Below are 15888 nucleotides of genomic sequence, written 5' to 3'. Positions count from 1 at the left end.
TATTGTTTTCTAACTAAAAAATTGGTGGGATTTTCAAATCTGCATTTTTATTTACAAAATTATATATATACATATTATATCTTTCTTAAAATTTAAATATCTATATTAAATCTGACATAATATTTCACTAATCAACTAAGAATATAGTAGAAAACAATATCTGATTCTAGCATCTTATAGTTATGAGGTATACAGAATGTGATAATTCTTTTTATTGATTTCACTAAAATATCAATCCCATTGTATATATTTTCATTTGAAAGCATTAAATCAAAGTAAATTTTCAAAAAAAAATCCATAGTTAAAATCATAGAATTCAATACTTTTTAATTTTACACTAAAAATTTCCACCAAAATAATCACCCCTTAGTATCTATACTATTATAAAATTAAATATATTATTCATAATTAATTTTTTAATATTTAAATGTTAACTATTTAATTAATTTATTCCCCTTAGAAAAGAATTGATTAAAATAATAATTTTAATTTTTTTTAATAGTATTACAAGTGTAATTTTTTTTCCCTCTCAACTTATTGATCCATGTTTATTATCTCTCACTTGTGATATGGTGGCAGAAACGGTGTATGTCGACGGCTAGTTTGTTTAACAATTAAGATCTATTGGCAACCCTTTTTGCATAATAGAGAAAAAAAAGTGTAAAAGAAAAAAATCATCTTTAAAAATTAAGTTATTTTTCAAAGAGAATCGCGACCGGCTTAACAAGTAACCGGTAGAGAAAAGCGCATATCACGCCACACATTTCTAGAAGTAAAAAAAGGACATAATATTTCAATTACATTTAGGGCGAAACGAATATAATTACGGAAAAAGCCAAACACAGTACTGAGCAGCCGTTCTATTTACTCCCACTCACCCCTTCTCTTCTGTGTTTTCTTGATTTCAAAAGTTGTAAAGGAAGTTGAAACAAACTCTCTGCCGCTCTCTGTCTCTCTCTCTCTCTGTCTGTGCATTTGCGTAGTGCTGTGTGTTTTCATGTGAGAAACGAAGGAGCCCAAGTCGGAGGAGTTGAGAGTTTTGAGGAACTACACTAAATTGTTTTCCCAATTCTTTTTTGTATTTGTCATTACAAGTTTTTGGGTTCGATTTTGTCGCTGATGGCGGCGTTTGGTTCGGCTTACTTGATTTGCGTTGGTTTGCTACTGGGAGTTTGTTTGGGTGCGGACCCATTTGCCAACTTTGAATTGGATTTCTCTTACATCACTGCTTCTCCACTTGGAGTTCCTCAACAGGTGAAATGAATTTTGATTTTGTGTTCTCTGTTTTTCGTCTTTCGACTTTTTGGTTGTGGGTTTTGAAAAAGGCCACACTTCTTACTCTCCATTTTTGGATGTGTTTCGTTTGGTTTGAATCTTGGGTGTGTTGGGATGTGAGTGAATTTCGTTTTTATGAATCTTGGCTTTGTTGGGATGTGAGTGGATCAAAAAGTGTGGTTTTGCTTGTTGCTGATTCTTTATTTTGTGGATACGGCTTTCGATTTCTGGGTTGAATTTTGAACGAGTGCTAAAGTTTGGAATACCTCTATTTCGTATCTGATTACCCATTTACTTTTTCCGCTGTGTTAGTCGATTGCTAGGTAGCGCAGTAAGTCAGGAATAGAGCTTGATTTGGTAATCTGACCACAATTGATTGGAAGAACTTTTTCTCGTAATTCTCATTATGTTTGTTTACTCAGAGCCCAGAGGTAGTATCATTTGTTGCGCTTTTTGATACTTTGGAGGATTTTCTGGTTGATATTTGTAAATGATTTTGTCATTTCAATTTCCCGATCTGTGTATATTCGTCCCAATTCTGCTTTTCTGGTGAAATGAAAAATAGAATCTTGACAAACACGTTCATTGGAGTATTTTTCTTGTTTTAATTATTTAAATTGTGAATTATATTTGCAGCAGATGATGATTTTGTACTTTTGACTGCCTTTTGCAGGTAATAGCCGTCAATGGGAAGTTCCCAGGCCCTGTTATTAACGTCACAACTAATTACAATGTCGTCGTAAATGTCAAGAACAAATTGGATGAAGATCTTCTAGTCACATGGTATGCTTTCATAGAATGCAAAAAGAATAATTATATCCTTATTTTACAAAATTTTAACCTCTGTTTTTATCTGGTTTACAGTGTGTGATTGCTGTCGTTTTGGTTGTAGGTCTGGCATCCAGATGCGCCGGTCTTCATGGCAAGATGGGGTTTTGGGCACAAATTGCCCCATCCCCCCAAAGTGGAACTGGACGTACCAGTTTCAAGTCAAGGATCAGATTGGTAGCTTCTTTTACTTCCCATCGCTGAACATGCAGAGAGCGTCTGGTGGATTTGGTCCCTTTATTATCACGAATCGAAATATTATTCCTATTCCTTTCAATACTCCTGATGGGGATATAGTCATCATGATCGGTGATTGGTATACCCGCAATCATACGGTAGGTGCTCTATGGTTTGTTTTTAGTTTATTTGTTAATGCTGATTAATGCAGTTGGTTCTGGAGTACTATTTTGTCTGATGTCGGATTTGCATGAAACCATTAGGCTCTTCGCAAAGCCCTTGACGCCGGACAAGAGTTGGGAATGCCAGATGGAGTTCTTATTAATGGAAAGGGACCATACAGATACAACAACTCTCTTGTTCCTGATGGCATTGAGCACGAGACTATAAATGTTGATCCTGGTAGGGTTCCTTGATGAGTCCTTTGTTGTTTCTCGCAGTTCAATCGACTGAATCTCCGAATGTTTGGAATTTCAAATATCAACAAGTTGGTTATTGAATTGTTTTCATATCTGTAAATTGCATCATTTATTATTCAGTAAGATTCTGCTTAGTGACTTGGAAACAACTTACATAACTGCTGTTTTGTTAGTTATTGTCAACAAGCTAGATCAGAATAATATGTTATGCTTGGCTTTGGGTTTCTTGGTGTTCAGCCATGTAGTATCCTGAGTTTTTAGGTTTCTTTGTGCTTGGCAGGCAAAACTTACCGCATTCGGGTGCATAACGTTGGAGTCTCCACTTGTTTGAATTTTCGGATCCAGAGCCACAACTTACTTCTGGCAGAGACAGAGGGTTATTACACATCTCAGCAGAACTATACTAGCTTGGATATCCATGTTGGGCAGTCTTACTCATTCCTCGTAACCATGGATCAGAATGCAAGCAGCGATTATTACATTGTGGCAAGTGCTAGGTTTGTCAATCAATCACTCTGGCAAAGAGTAACTGGAGTAGCAGTTCTGCATTATTCTAACTCAAAAGGGAGTGCTACTGGTCCCCTCCCAGACCCACCAAATGATTTTTATGACACATCATATTCACTGAACCAGGCAATGTCCATCAGGTAAGCATGCGATATCTGTCCTTTAGCGACATTAAACTTTTGATCTCTTCACTTAATTCATATTATCAGCTGACATAGTCAACTAGGCCTAGTTTTTCTGCACAGAGACAGTTGGTCTCCCCCTGAATCCTCTTGTACCTGTAGTTGGGTAGAATTTCTCATTTAGAAATTGTTGCAATCACTTTTTCTATAACTGGAGCCTAACCATGAGATTACAGTCAAGAAAACAAGAACAAGGACGTTCAGGAAATGTTTTAAATTGTTTCCTTTTGTTATTTCGGGGGATCTTTGGCAACAAGAAGAAAAGTAAACTGATGCTAAATAAGCGTATACAATTATAATTTAGACTGACTGGTATCTTTAACACGATAACAGTTTGTGAAGCAAACCAATGCTGCTCCTCTAAGTACTCAAATCTTTTGTCAGTGTGGTGTTCATAATAAGATTTCTAAATCTCTTTCTCTGTTCACATGGTCAGGCAAAATGTCACTGCTAGTGGAGCTCGTCCGAATCCACAAGGTTCCTTCCATTATGGTCAAATCAATGTCACTGATGTGTATATACTCAAGAGTCTTCCACCAGTGATGATTGATGGGAAACTACGAGCTACATATAATGGGATATCATTCGTCAATCCTGATACTCCAATAAGGCTTGCCGATGTGTATAAAGTGAAGGGTGATTACAAGCTTGATTTTCCAAATAAGCCACTGAACAGGACACCAATAGTGGACAGATCTATCATAAATGCTACATACAAGGGATTTATAGAAATCATATTGCAGAATAACGATACTGTCGTGCAGACCTTTCATCTGGATGGTTATTCATTCTTTGTAGTTGGGTATGGTTTAAATCTGATGTTTCATCTATTCTCATTAATGAACTGTTCCTTTGGGTGTAATTCTACTTTGGTTTATCATATTCAGGATGGGTTATGGTGAATGGACGGAGAATAATAGAGGTTCTTACAATAGGTGGGATGCAATATCTCGCTCTACTGTTCAGGTATGAAGTATATTATGAAACGACATTTTGGTTTTGAGCGCAGGGCATATAATGGGTTGGGCCATACTTAATTAATCATAACTATAACTAGTATTGTACTTGTCGTGTTATTAATCACTCTTCTTTCACTGTACAACTAATTATATAGCATTGTGATTAACTTGTCGTGTGATTAGCCTAGGTTCGGTCAAACCCAATTGGGGCTAGTAATATTTCTTGCTTTTTCTTAATCTGAGACACAATCAACGGTGGCTTGGTGTTTGCTATATTTTTGCCTTAAAACAATCCGTTGCTCGAGACTTCTTTACTTCAACTCTATATTTGTTCATTAGAGTCGAAATATTATTTTCACCTTATATCACGTTTACCATTCCTAATCCCCATGCCTCTTAATTCCTCTTCAAGGTTTTTGCTGGAGGATGGACTGCAGTCTTTGTTTCACTCGACAATGTTGGTGTCTGGAATCTCAGGACAGAGAATCTGGACAGGTGGTATCTTGGGCAGGAAACATACATGAGAATTATCAATCCTGAAGACACCGACAACAAAACAGAATTACCTGCGCCCGACAACGTTCTCTACTGTGGTGCCCTCAGCCGAATGCAAAAGTATAGAACAATAACGACCCATAAGCACGCACACACACACACACACAGAAACATGCGTAAATTCATTAGCTTGCTAACCTGGAAATCTGCTGTTAATTTTACAGGCCTCAGAAAGCATCCTCAGCATCCACACTGCATGTACACTCACAGCTCTATGTTGCTCTGCTAGTGGTATTTTCTACAGTAATCGTCATTTTGTGCTAAGTTTTCTTTATGATTTATGAAAATGGGATTCTTGCAACTGGAATTTAGATGGAAGCAGTCAGGCTTGGTGGTATATGTCGTTGTGGGACGTCGAAATTCTTTCTTTTTTTTTAAATACTACATTATTTCTGTAGGAAAGCATTTTCTTACAGCATGTTTATTGTTGTTCTTTGTCTCATCATTCTTTATGTACCCAAAGATGACTTTACAGTATCATTTTCCTTCATTCATTATTCTTTCCAACTTTTTAACGTCTTTAGTCTACAATTTGCTATCGTAAAGTGAAAAATAATATAGAAAAGAAGTGAAAACATATTATATGTAATTTCATTAAACTTTTTAATTCCCATATTGATCTTAAAAATGAGGTTTTTTTTAAAGGACCAAATATAACATCTATCCTTCCGGCCTAACTGCGCTTCATGCATCGTAACAAATATGCTTCAACGTAAAATAGACATCTGATAAGCCCATGTTTTTTGGGCCGAATCGATGGATTTAATTTATAATATATTAAAAATAATTATTATTTTTTTTAAAAAAAAATAATTTAAAAATATTATCAACGCAACAAATTTTTTTTATTAATGAAGATCTTACCTCTATATTAGTATAGACTATAAATTAATAATAATTTATAATTAATCAACAACTACTCTAAATATATTATTTAAGGATAATTACACTGCATTCTTCTGATATTTGGTGTAACTCCATGTTGACTTCATATGGTTTGGGAATTTATAGGACCACGTACAGTTCCTTAATGAAGAGGGACACTTCTCTATAAATAGAGGTTTGATCCCCCCAGGCAGGGGATGTTTTCAAAAATTGAAACTTTTGCTAATACTTTGCTATATTATTTATGCAGTGTTGAATACGAATTTCACTTATCATTTAAGTTTATTATTTTCTAAATTCAATACTAACTTGGGCGTTGGAGTGCTAACGTGTTGTTTACAGCGTTTTTCAAAATTTTTATTGGTTGGTCTAATTGCCCATCGTCAAAAGCCCAAGCTCATTGATCCATGCTAAAATCGCACACATCAATTTGTAATAAATAATATCTAATTTTATTATAATTTTTAAATTATAATAATTTATAATGTAAAAAATAATTTATTTATTTTATTTATTATTGACTATTTATAAATAAATAAAAAAAAGTTTAGATTTTGGTTGAATCCAAGAGATAAGGATGAGCGAGTACGAGAGGGACATGAATGAGTGAATAAACAACGCGCTGTCTCCCTTATGGCATAGCACTGCCTGCGCTTCCGGAAATTAGGCTATTTTTATATCCTCCATTTTTCCCAATTTCAATTTTTAATTTCGAATAGGACCATAGTTTTCAATTAAAAATAATTGAGATTTTTTTTTTAAAAAAAAGTAGATATTATTGTCTGAAAAATGACTAATTTAACAATTTTATAAAAATTAAACTTAAAAATAAATGTAAAAATTAGAAGTAATTCAAAATACAAAATTATAAGAGATGAATGATAGTAATTACTGAAAATGAAAAGGGTAGTTATGGATGGAAGGAGAGGAGTAATTAATAATATGGAAGGTGGGGTGGAGGGAGCATTAATGGTCTGATTAATTATAGCAAGTCACATGAATTTGTTTCATGCATGCTCACAATGCATCATCATATAACTTCTTTTGCACACAAATATATATGTATGTATATGTATATGTATATGTATATGCTCCCACTATCATTTTGTCCCAACCCCAACCCTCTCTCCATCATATCATCATGCGCATGCATATGTATATATATACACCATGACCAGTCACTAGTTGTCGCCCATTTTCAACCATCCTAAATCTTTTGTTTCTTCATTATATAATAACCAATTACAATTGTATAAAATTTCACCTTTTCAAGAAATATAACATTAATTTTCATGGGCCTCATATCCTTACCAATAACTCTTGTTCACTTGTTTACTTTTGCCACATTTTTTAGGGTGTTCTGCAGAATTTGTGCACGTTGAATTTTCGATTGTAAATTCTATTTCATCTTCTATTTTATTCAATATATTATATGCCACATGTATAAAAATAATGTTGTATATTTTGTTAGGAAAAAATTTTTATACACATGATATATGTATCATGTTGAATGAAGATAAAAAATAAAATTGGATTTGCAGTAGAAAATTCAATCGGAGCGGACACTAAACTTGTAAATTAATGATTTTCTTCAATTATTGCTATTAATCTCAATCATTAGCTTTTAGTGAGAGTGTAGTTTCTTGCCGCATCACACACATACATACATACACAGGTATAAATAAAATACTTGAAAAGCTAATGCCCTTTTGTTCCTAGGATGCAAATAGGCTGCCAACTTTCCAAGGATTGAGGTGAATGAGTATGCATGTCCCCATTCTTGCAGTAACATTCTACCGTACGTATTTTCTTCAAAAGGACAGTATTAGAGCTTCACTTCCTCACCATATATATATATATACACACACACTCCAAGTACTTCTGACAACAAAAGATTCTCGAAACACCAACCATATATATATATGTGTATATACTAAAATCAGGAAAAAAAAAAAGACAAAAGAAAAATTCACTCGCAAATGTTGTAATTCGTTGATGTCTGCTGTCTGTCTGTGGAGTTCATGTTCATCAATGCAAGAAACTGGAAATTCCAGGTTCCCTGAGAAGGCCCCCAATGCTGGTAATGTACGTAGTTTAACTTTCTGGTGTTCTAATTGTTCACGCACTCTTTCACCAAAGTATTTAATTTCCACACACACACACATATATATATATATTGTCTCGCAGTAGTGGTATTTATGTGCTAAACTTTCAACATAAATGTAATGAACAGAAAAGAGCTTCTTTCATGCAAGAAACTATTAGTTATCCTCTTCACCGGTCTATCGCATCACATCATCTCATTCTTTCACTTTACAGTTCCATTGAACGTTCTTTCCGCATCTCATTCCCTTCCTTTTTAACCACATTTCTTCTGAAAATTTTTGTCAACTTCTGTGAAAAGCACAAGCAATAATATATATCCTTACGCACAGTGAACGTATATATACTGTCATCTCACATCGAATTCGATTACTGACAAGGAATTTCAGCTGAGGTTTCAAGACTTCTTTTTAAGCACAAACCTGATAAAACTTTCAAGTGTGTGTACGTATAATTTGAGTTGTCATCCGGTAAAGATGGAGTCTCCTTTTAGTAATATATATACAGTAGGTAGAGAGTGCAGGACCATTTTTGTATGTACATAGTTGTCTCTCTGTTTGAGAATTTGTAGGCTTTACCACTACTTCAAGTTTAGTTATATAACTTATGTGTAAAGGAGAAGAAAAGCTTTTGAATGGACCATTATTCCAGCTGCCAAGACAGGGAATCAATGCCACTCTATATCCTGGACTTCCAAGTCAAGCTATTTAATTTGTTGTCTGGACGCACCCCAAAATTAAACCCAATTTCTCTCAGCATATTTTAATCCAAATCCAGTTTAGCTAAAAGTGAATTCATTGTGTGATAAGTGCAATATATATGTGGTGTATTGATTGGTGTATAGTTTAGAGAAAAGTGACCAATCACTTTTTATAAATCCGTGATTGATTTAACTGGTTCCACCCAACTTGATTTGGGTAAGAATTGTTTTATTGCTGCTTTTTCTAGAAATTTTACTGAAAAATATTTGTTGCCAAGACCAGCTTTTCTAATTATAGCGAGTAAATATTTCATTTCTAATTTTAATTTTGACATCACAAAAATTTTAAATTCTTAACTGTACCTTGGCATAATTTGTTGTAGATCAAATCAAGGAGTAAAGACACTAGATGAACAAACATATACTGCATTCGCTGCTCTAAATTTCACCAAGACATTACATAGTATTACAGTTTGGAGCTCTTAAGAATTGATCAAAAACTAGACTGTCATATTCGGTATTTGACCTATTTTTTTATAAAAGCCTCATACAGGAACACTTGTGTCCGTCTTGCAGAAGTTATTTGTCCGAACAGCACAAAGCATTGTACTACGTACGTACTTGACAAATTCTTGATGAAAATATAATTCTTGATGACAATTTAACCCTGATGATGATTTCCCAATTAATCAAAAGAGATTTTACATTACAAAATGGGATACAGATATCTTGATCTTACTGTCCATTAATAACACAAACATTACAAGGATGGATCGATTGATTGGTCGATCTGCTCTTCCAGCCTCTCATGCAGTTTGATTCCATCACTTTATATATCTTACAACATCTTTACTATAGTTTTTTGGCCTCTTAATTTAATTAATTCCAAGAGGCCGGACGGCGCAAGGTACAAATAATTAATCCCATGATCAATAGTTAAGTCATATTTTCAAGATTTTTATTATTTACAAGAAACTGTATAATGATATGCACTCCCCACACCCATCTCCATCCCATATCATGCACACAGTCTTGCTTTGCTTGGCAAAATTCACTTCCACAGATCAATCTGACAACTGGAAGACGACGTTGAGGCGTTTTCCTGTCCCAATATTTCTTGCTTGTCCAAGTTTCTGACAATGAGGTTGGAGTGATGTTCGCTGGCTGGATATGCATCACTACTTATTTCCTTTGTAATTTCCTCCTGGCTGAGCTGAGACGCCACGAACTTGTCGAGCACCCTCCAATCCGTCGTCACCTGATCATCGAGCTGTTGATCACTAATATTGTTGTTTCTCAACACTGACTGAAAATTCTGATCAAGGGTTTGGTGAACGTGCCGTGACGATGACTGCATATGGAACGGCAATTGTGGCTGCAGCACTTTCGGGCTTTCTAGAAGGGGAAGTTGAAGAAATTGATTATGATCAGCATGTGGGATACTACTCCCGTACTGCAAACAGCTCATCTCCTTCTTGCAAGAAGGCGACGTATACGCAAAATTGCACGGTAGGTTATTGGTATAAGAATGCTGCTTTGGGGATTCCATTTCCGGCATGAAGGAGACATGATCGTCGTACCAAATGGGTGAATCGTGTTCGCTGAGTTTCTGCGTGCTGGCTATTCTTTTCTTGAAAACCCTGCACACTACCCATCCTTCTTCCTGATTGCCAGAAAATGATCATATACTTAGTTTGTTCATATGAAATTTGAGCATTGTACATATATACATATATATAGCAACATTAATTATACCTGAGGAGCTCCGTTTTCGTCTGTCTCGAGTCGATATTCGTGCATAATCCAATCTGATTTCTGGCCATTAGGAGCTCTTCCTTTGTAAAACACCAACGTTTTCCTCATCCCAATTAAGTCGTGTTTCGAATAAATAGCCTTGTCCCGGCCCGTGGCTTTCCAGAACCCTGCTGCTGTCGCTCTATTCGTGCGTGTTCCGGTCGGGTATTTCTTGTCCTTGTGGCTAAAAAAGTACCACTCGTTTTGCTCTTCTGTTCCTAATCTGCATAGCTCTAACAAAATCAACAAAAACAATATCAACTTTTTGCTTCTTGTATTGTTTAATTTTCTTCAACACTTGAGAGAGATTCTTGATCATAAAGAAGACACAACACAACATACCTTGAAGATCCCAAGGCTCAATTTTGTAAAGATCAACGTCTTTGATTACGTCTAGGTCGATACGTCGTGATGTAACCTTCCTCCTGAGGTAATAATCGACGAGTTCTTCGTCAGTGGGATGGAACCGGAAGCCCGGAGGAACATGTGGGAAAGAATTCATACTCTCCTGATTCAATCTGAGACCTGCATCATTTATTAATCATATGTAGTTACCTAAATTGTATATAGTGTTTTTATGCTCCGAAATTGTTTAAATTACCAAGTTACAGAATAACCTATTTCAAATATTTTTCAGATCTTTTATTGCAATTTTACATTTAGTCTTGTCATTTCATTTCAACATTCTAAAAGTCGAGAAACACTCATGTTTTAAGAATATCATGAATTTTCTGAAATCTATCTACATTTAGGACAAATGAATATGTATATGCAACCTCACCCCACACAACAGTACTTCAAATAAAATATTTCTCAAGTCAACTATATATATTAAAGGAAAAGGTTGATCCGTGTTAAGAAAAATTCTAATTCGAATAAGATTTGACTGAATCCAAACCAAATACATATATATCTTATGCTGTCGATCGTGCATCACGTACGACTACATAAAATATTTTTTGATATTCATTTGAGTAAGAGTGAGATTCAGATTCTAGAAGTGAGAGATCATATTGATCAGATATTTACGAACATTATACGTATCTTGCCGTTGTCATAATAATAATCATAAGATAAACAAATGGTTACCATATATATGAATGAGTTTTCCTATGCAATTAATACGATTATTTTCTATGAGTCATAAATAATGTAAGTGCTGTGGAAATTATGAAGTGAAAATGTGATGATATAACTATATAAATATTGCACATGATGATTATGTGTCAGTATTAGAGAGTGAAAATTATAGCATGCTAGAAATAATACTGATCCAAAGGTGCAATAATGGACTTACATTCTTAGTAAAAGAAAACTATCACCTACAAAAAGTGTAATGAGAATAAGGGGAAAAATAAGAAGGAATAAACATTTCAAGGTATATATAGAAAGTAACACTTTTTTTTTTCCTGAGAAAACAAAAATCAGGAAATTATACTTATCATCGTCATGAAATAATTAAACAAATTAACGGGCTTTTTTAATGAGAAGATGAATGTGTTTTATGAAGTCATGTTTGGCTGAAAACACACACACATACACTGTACTAAAGTTGAAAAGCACACGTTAATGGCTGATATGCAAATTCATTTCCACATACCACACACACACACACAGAGGGATGCAGAAGAACCCGAATAAATAATAGCAAATCGAACCTTGGAAATTTCCAAAAATCCCACTGATCGGGCCGAGTAGACTACTTCGATCTGGCCCTCCGGAAGTGGAAAGCCTGTGTCTGTAAAAGAAGTAGGAGCAAGAATTTGGACTGAGGAAACCCGGGCCCGAATCCCGAGAATGCTCCAAAACTAGAGGAGATAAAGTCCTAAAAGTCCAGACAACAAACGACAAGACCAGACACAACAGAGTATGTCCAAAAGAAGAACCTCGGGATTTGAACCCTTTGACGGTCTTAACTCCACGCAATGTCTTCTTTCTGTCGGCCCGAATCAGATCCCAAGAACTGGCTTCGGGCTTTACTTGTTCTTGTGAATACACGAAAAACAAAACCAGGAAAAAAAAAAAAAATCAAAAACCCTACTGGCTGAGCAAGGAAGAATTGAAGAACAAATAGGACTTACACACATATATATGTCTACACACACGAAGTAGAAATTGAAGCAAAGCTAGGTTTCTAGAGAGAGAGAGAGAGAGAGTGGAGCCCTAATGATGAAAGGTTAAGTAGATTGATGAATGAGCTAACATTTTTATTTTGATTGTCTCTCTCTCGCTGTCAACAGTGAGCTGAATTGTTGGGAAAGTTTTTGTGGAGCGAGAAAAGGTGGCGGGGAATTGGCAGAGAGAGAGAGAGAGAGGAGCAGCGTGTGGACAACCGCTACCCGCAACTGATAGAGACCTCTTCTTGTAGTAGAGAATTTATGTCATGTTTTTGCGTTCAATTATTTATCTCATTTAATCACAAATTTCTGAAATTAATTATAATTTCATTCCCATAGAGTTTTGGCTTAACTATAGTCACGACACATTAAGTGTTCATTTTTATGTATTTATCGCTAATATATATATATATATATATATATATATGCCAGATTTGGATAGAGAAAATATTAATTATCTTTATATATATGTGGTGTGTCAAGTTTCTTTTCTTTGCTTTCTTTTCCTCTTCGCTTTTAATTCATCTTTTTCCATGTTGGTCTTCAAATACTCAATAAGTGAAATATATAATTGTTAATTTAGTTCGAATTTACTATGATATGATATATATTTCTTTATTATTTTTAGAAAAATAGACTTTCTATTCAAGTATTGTATTACATTGTTGATCATTTTTTTGACATTATTACATATATATACATTTCGAGCTTTGTAAATATAATAATGAAAAGAAATATTTTATACACCTAATTAAATTAAATTAGTAAAATAAATCCTTTGAGAGAGAGAGAGAGAGAGAGAGATGAAAAGGGAGTAACAAGAATGTATGAACCAATACGAAACAGTGTGTCTTTGGTAAGACTCCCACAAGGCACCAAACCATAAAGGCCTTTTGTTTCTTGGACATTAATTGACGACTCAAACGTAACAGTCTGAAACCCATAAAGCAAAAAAAAAAAACCCATGTGTCCGAATGGGGAAAAACGGGCCCCATTTACCCCCCACCCCCATCTCCCTTTGTCCCCACCACCATTACTCATCACCAATTCAATTCTATTCGGGCCCCAAATGCGCACGGTGGATACTCGATTGTGGATATGGGTACTGGTAATTATAATTATTATTATGTGAATTGTTGCAAGACTTTGTTTTTGTGTGGTGACAAATTACTTTGGTGTTTGTTATGTTTAATGATGATTGTTGTAATTAATTAGTCCTTGTCTTATCTCATTTATTTAGCTTCTTAACTTTCTCAATTATTACCGCTATCATTAATTATTGGCTCCACCCATGGTTAAAACCCATGATTTTACCTTTTCTTTATTTCTAACGTGTTACGTGCTTCCACAAATGGGCGTGGTGGTAATTCAGATTGGATTTTTCGTCTTTAATCAACACTTGATGTAATAAAAGTCAATGAAAGATGTAAGGATTTCATTGAAGAGAGTTCATAATGAGGTAAGCATGACCGCTTTCTTCTCTATTTTATCTTAATTAATTACATTTATCAACCTATAATTTTCACTTTTAAGACCTCCACTCATCTTCATCGCTCTCAATTTTAGTACAAACCATACCCAGTACCACTTTTAACCTTTGTAATAGAAATTGGCCTGTTTTTATAATAATATTGGTCGGTACATTAAAATATTAAAAAACAATTAAATACATTAATAGTTTTAAATTAAAGCATATATCATAAGATCCCAAACCACTTTGAAACCTTATAAATATATTACAAAAAATTGGATAAAAATCTTGAATACAAACGAAAACCATTGAAAAATTATGAAATTACTTAAAGAAATGTGATTTTTGTTATGGTTAATTAGTATAATTAAATATTGTAATGGATACTAATTAATTATAACTATATCACAAAAAAAATCATAACAAATGTTCGTAAAAATTTTATCTAATCGTAGTAGAATATAAGCAGTATTGATTTATAGTGCAGGAACTAATTATTTTTTCCTTTATCGAATTTGAATGGAAAAAAAAAAATCCTGAATAAAAATCATTGCAGCTTGATTTTCACAACTAAGATAAAACAATTTAAATCGTAAAAAAATTGCGAAACAATTGATGAGATGATCTTACAAGATGGTCCAAAGGGCATAAAAATAAAAAAAATAAAAAAGGGGTACCAAAAAATTCACTGTTTGATGATAATAATGATGATATATTGGGAAGACATCATTGAACATACCACCTTATTGTTGCTCGTCACCAGTACGCTTCCCACACCACCACCGACTGTAATTATGATACCCCGTTATGTAATGTATACAATTCCATATCTATACATACGGTATACGTATGTGTCATCATCATGTATTTTTCATCACTATGTACACATATATATATATATATACATATAAATGAAGGTTAATTAAGTTTATATATGATTAAATTAATAACGGGCCGGGCTTAAGCTTGTGCAGTCGCTCTCTCGCCCCTAGTTTTCGCCTCCGTCCCGTTTCATTAGATATCACGTAGGGTGTGTTTGGCACCAATGCTTGATGCTAGGAGAGTGGTTCATTAATGAGATCATAAACATTTAACTTTTATTCACTGTCAAATTTTCTTCCTGGAATTAGTCAACCTAAAGTACATACAAATTAAAGACATTGGAGTTTTTCTTACAGTATTTCTCTGCCGCTCGAATCAGTTGAAATAATTATTTTATTTTTTCGCCAGTTATTTTTACAAGAACACGTTCAAGAACGACATTTCAGACATTCACCATTCGGTATTCGTGATTAATTAATTGCTTATGACCACATTATTTAGTCGAAAATATTGCAAAAAATAATTACATTAGAAGAAGTAGGGAGTATTTTTAAAAATAATTAATATATGAGAAAGAAAATAAAAAATAGTTGTGTTGGAAAATAGTAAAATGAGGTATAGGAATAAAAATAAATAGAGCGTGGCAAAATAAATAAAAGACTAAGGAAAAAGAAATCCTAAAGAACTAAAAAAGGGCAAAAAGTGTGGGACTCGGAATCTTTCCGTGACGGATATGTTCACATGACATCATACCACCCGTCCTAACGGGATTGGGTGATCAGGGAAACGCCGTTCCGCGGATGACGTGGTGGATGAATTTTACGCCAACCAATCGCATTGCGGGATCCGTACTATTTCTTGGGTCCCACCAGCTTCATTACCTCATGGCGCACCAACTCCCACATCTGTCCTCCCTGCGACGCCGAGCCCTATAGTCTTCTTCTTCTTTAGCTTCCGGCTTCTCCATCTCTTGTGTTGGGTCCCACGCGCATGTCTCTTTGGGTGCTCCTGAAGTCAAGCACTCCAATTCACAATAGTACCCGAATTGACAATTGTGCCCTCACTGCTCCAAATTGTGTATAACCCCGGGTATT

At 34.6% G+C, this 15888-nt stretch overlaps 2 protein-coding genes across 2 annotated transcripts; one reads left to right on the top strand and one right to left on the bottom strand.

The window, feature by feature from the left end:
- The first annotated feature begins 831 nt into the window (after nt 1–831).
- SKS2 (SKU5 similar 2) lies at nt 832–5396 on the top strand. The gene is made up of 9 exons (XM_011102819.3): nt 832–1254; nt 1949–2058; nt 2168–2438; nt 2544–2682; nt 2980–3346; nt 3825–4190; nt 4276–4354; nt 4760–4962; nt 5067–5396. Exons 1-9 carry the CDS (start codon nt 1120–1122, stop codon nt 5164–5166), a joined length of 1770 nt encoding a protein of 589 aa, XP_011101121.1. The 5' UTR covers nt 832–1119; the 3' UTR covers nt 5167–5396.
- A 4003-nt stretch (nt 5397–9399) lies between these two features.
- LOC105179221 (NAC domain-containing protein 7) lies at nt 9400–12404 on the bottom strand. Its single transcript, XM_011102821.3, has 4 exons — nt 12043–12404; nt 10727–10909; nt 10346–10617; nt 9400–10253 (listed from the first exon to the last, which is right to left on the bottom strand). Exons 2-4 carry the CDS (start codon nt 10884–10886, stop codon nt 9642–9644), a joined length of 1044 nt encoding a protein of 347 aa, XP_011101123.1. The 5' UTR covers nt 10887–10909; nt 12043–12404; the 3' UTR covers nt 9400–9641.
- Between the last annotated feature and the right edge of the window lie 3484 nt (nt 12405–15888).

Source organism: Sesamum indicum, linkage group LG7, assembly GCF_026168435.1.
Source record: "Sesamum indicum cultivar Baizhima isolate 11 linkage group LG7, ASM2616843v1, whole genome shotgun sequence".
NCBI lineage: Eukaryota > Viridiplantae > Streptophyta > Magnoliopsida > Lamiales > Pedaliaceae > Sesamum > Sesamum indicum.
The sequence above is the reverse complement of the archived record's forward strand: the minus strand, read 5'-3'. Positions and strand labels throughout refer to the sequence as shown.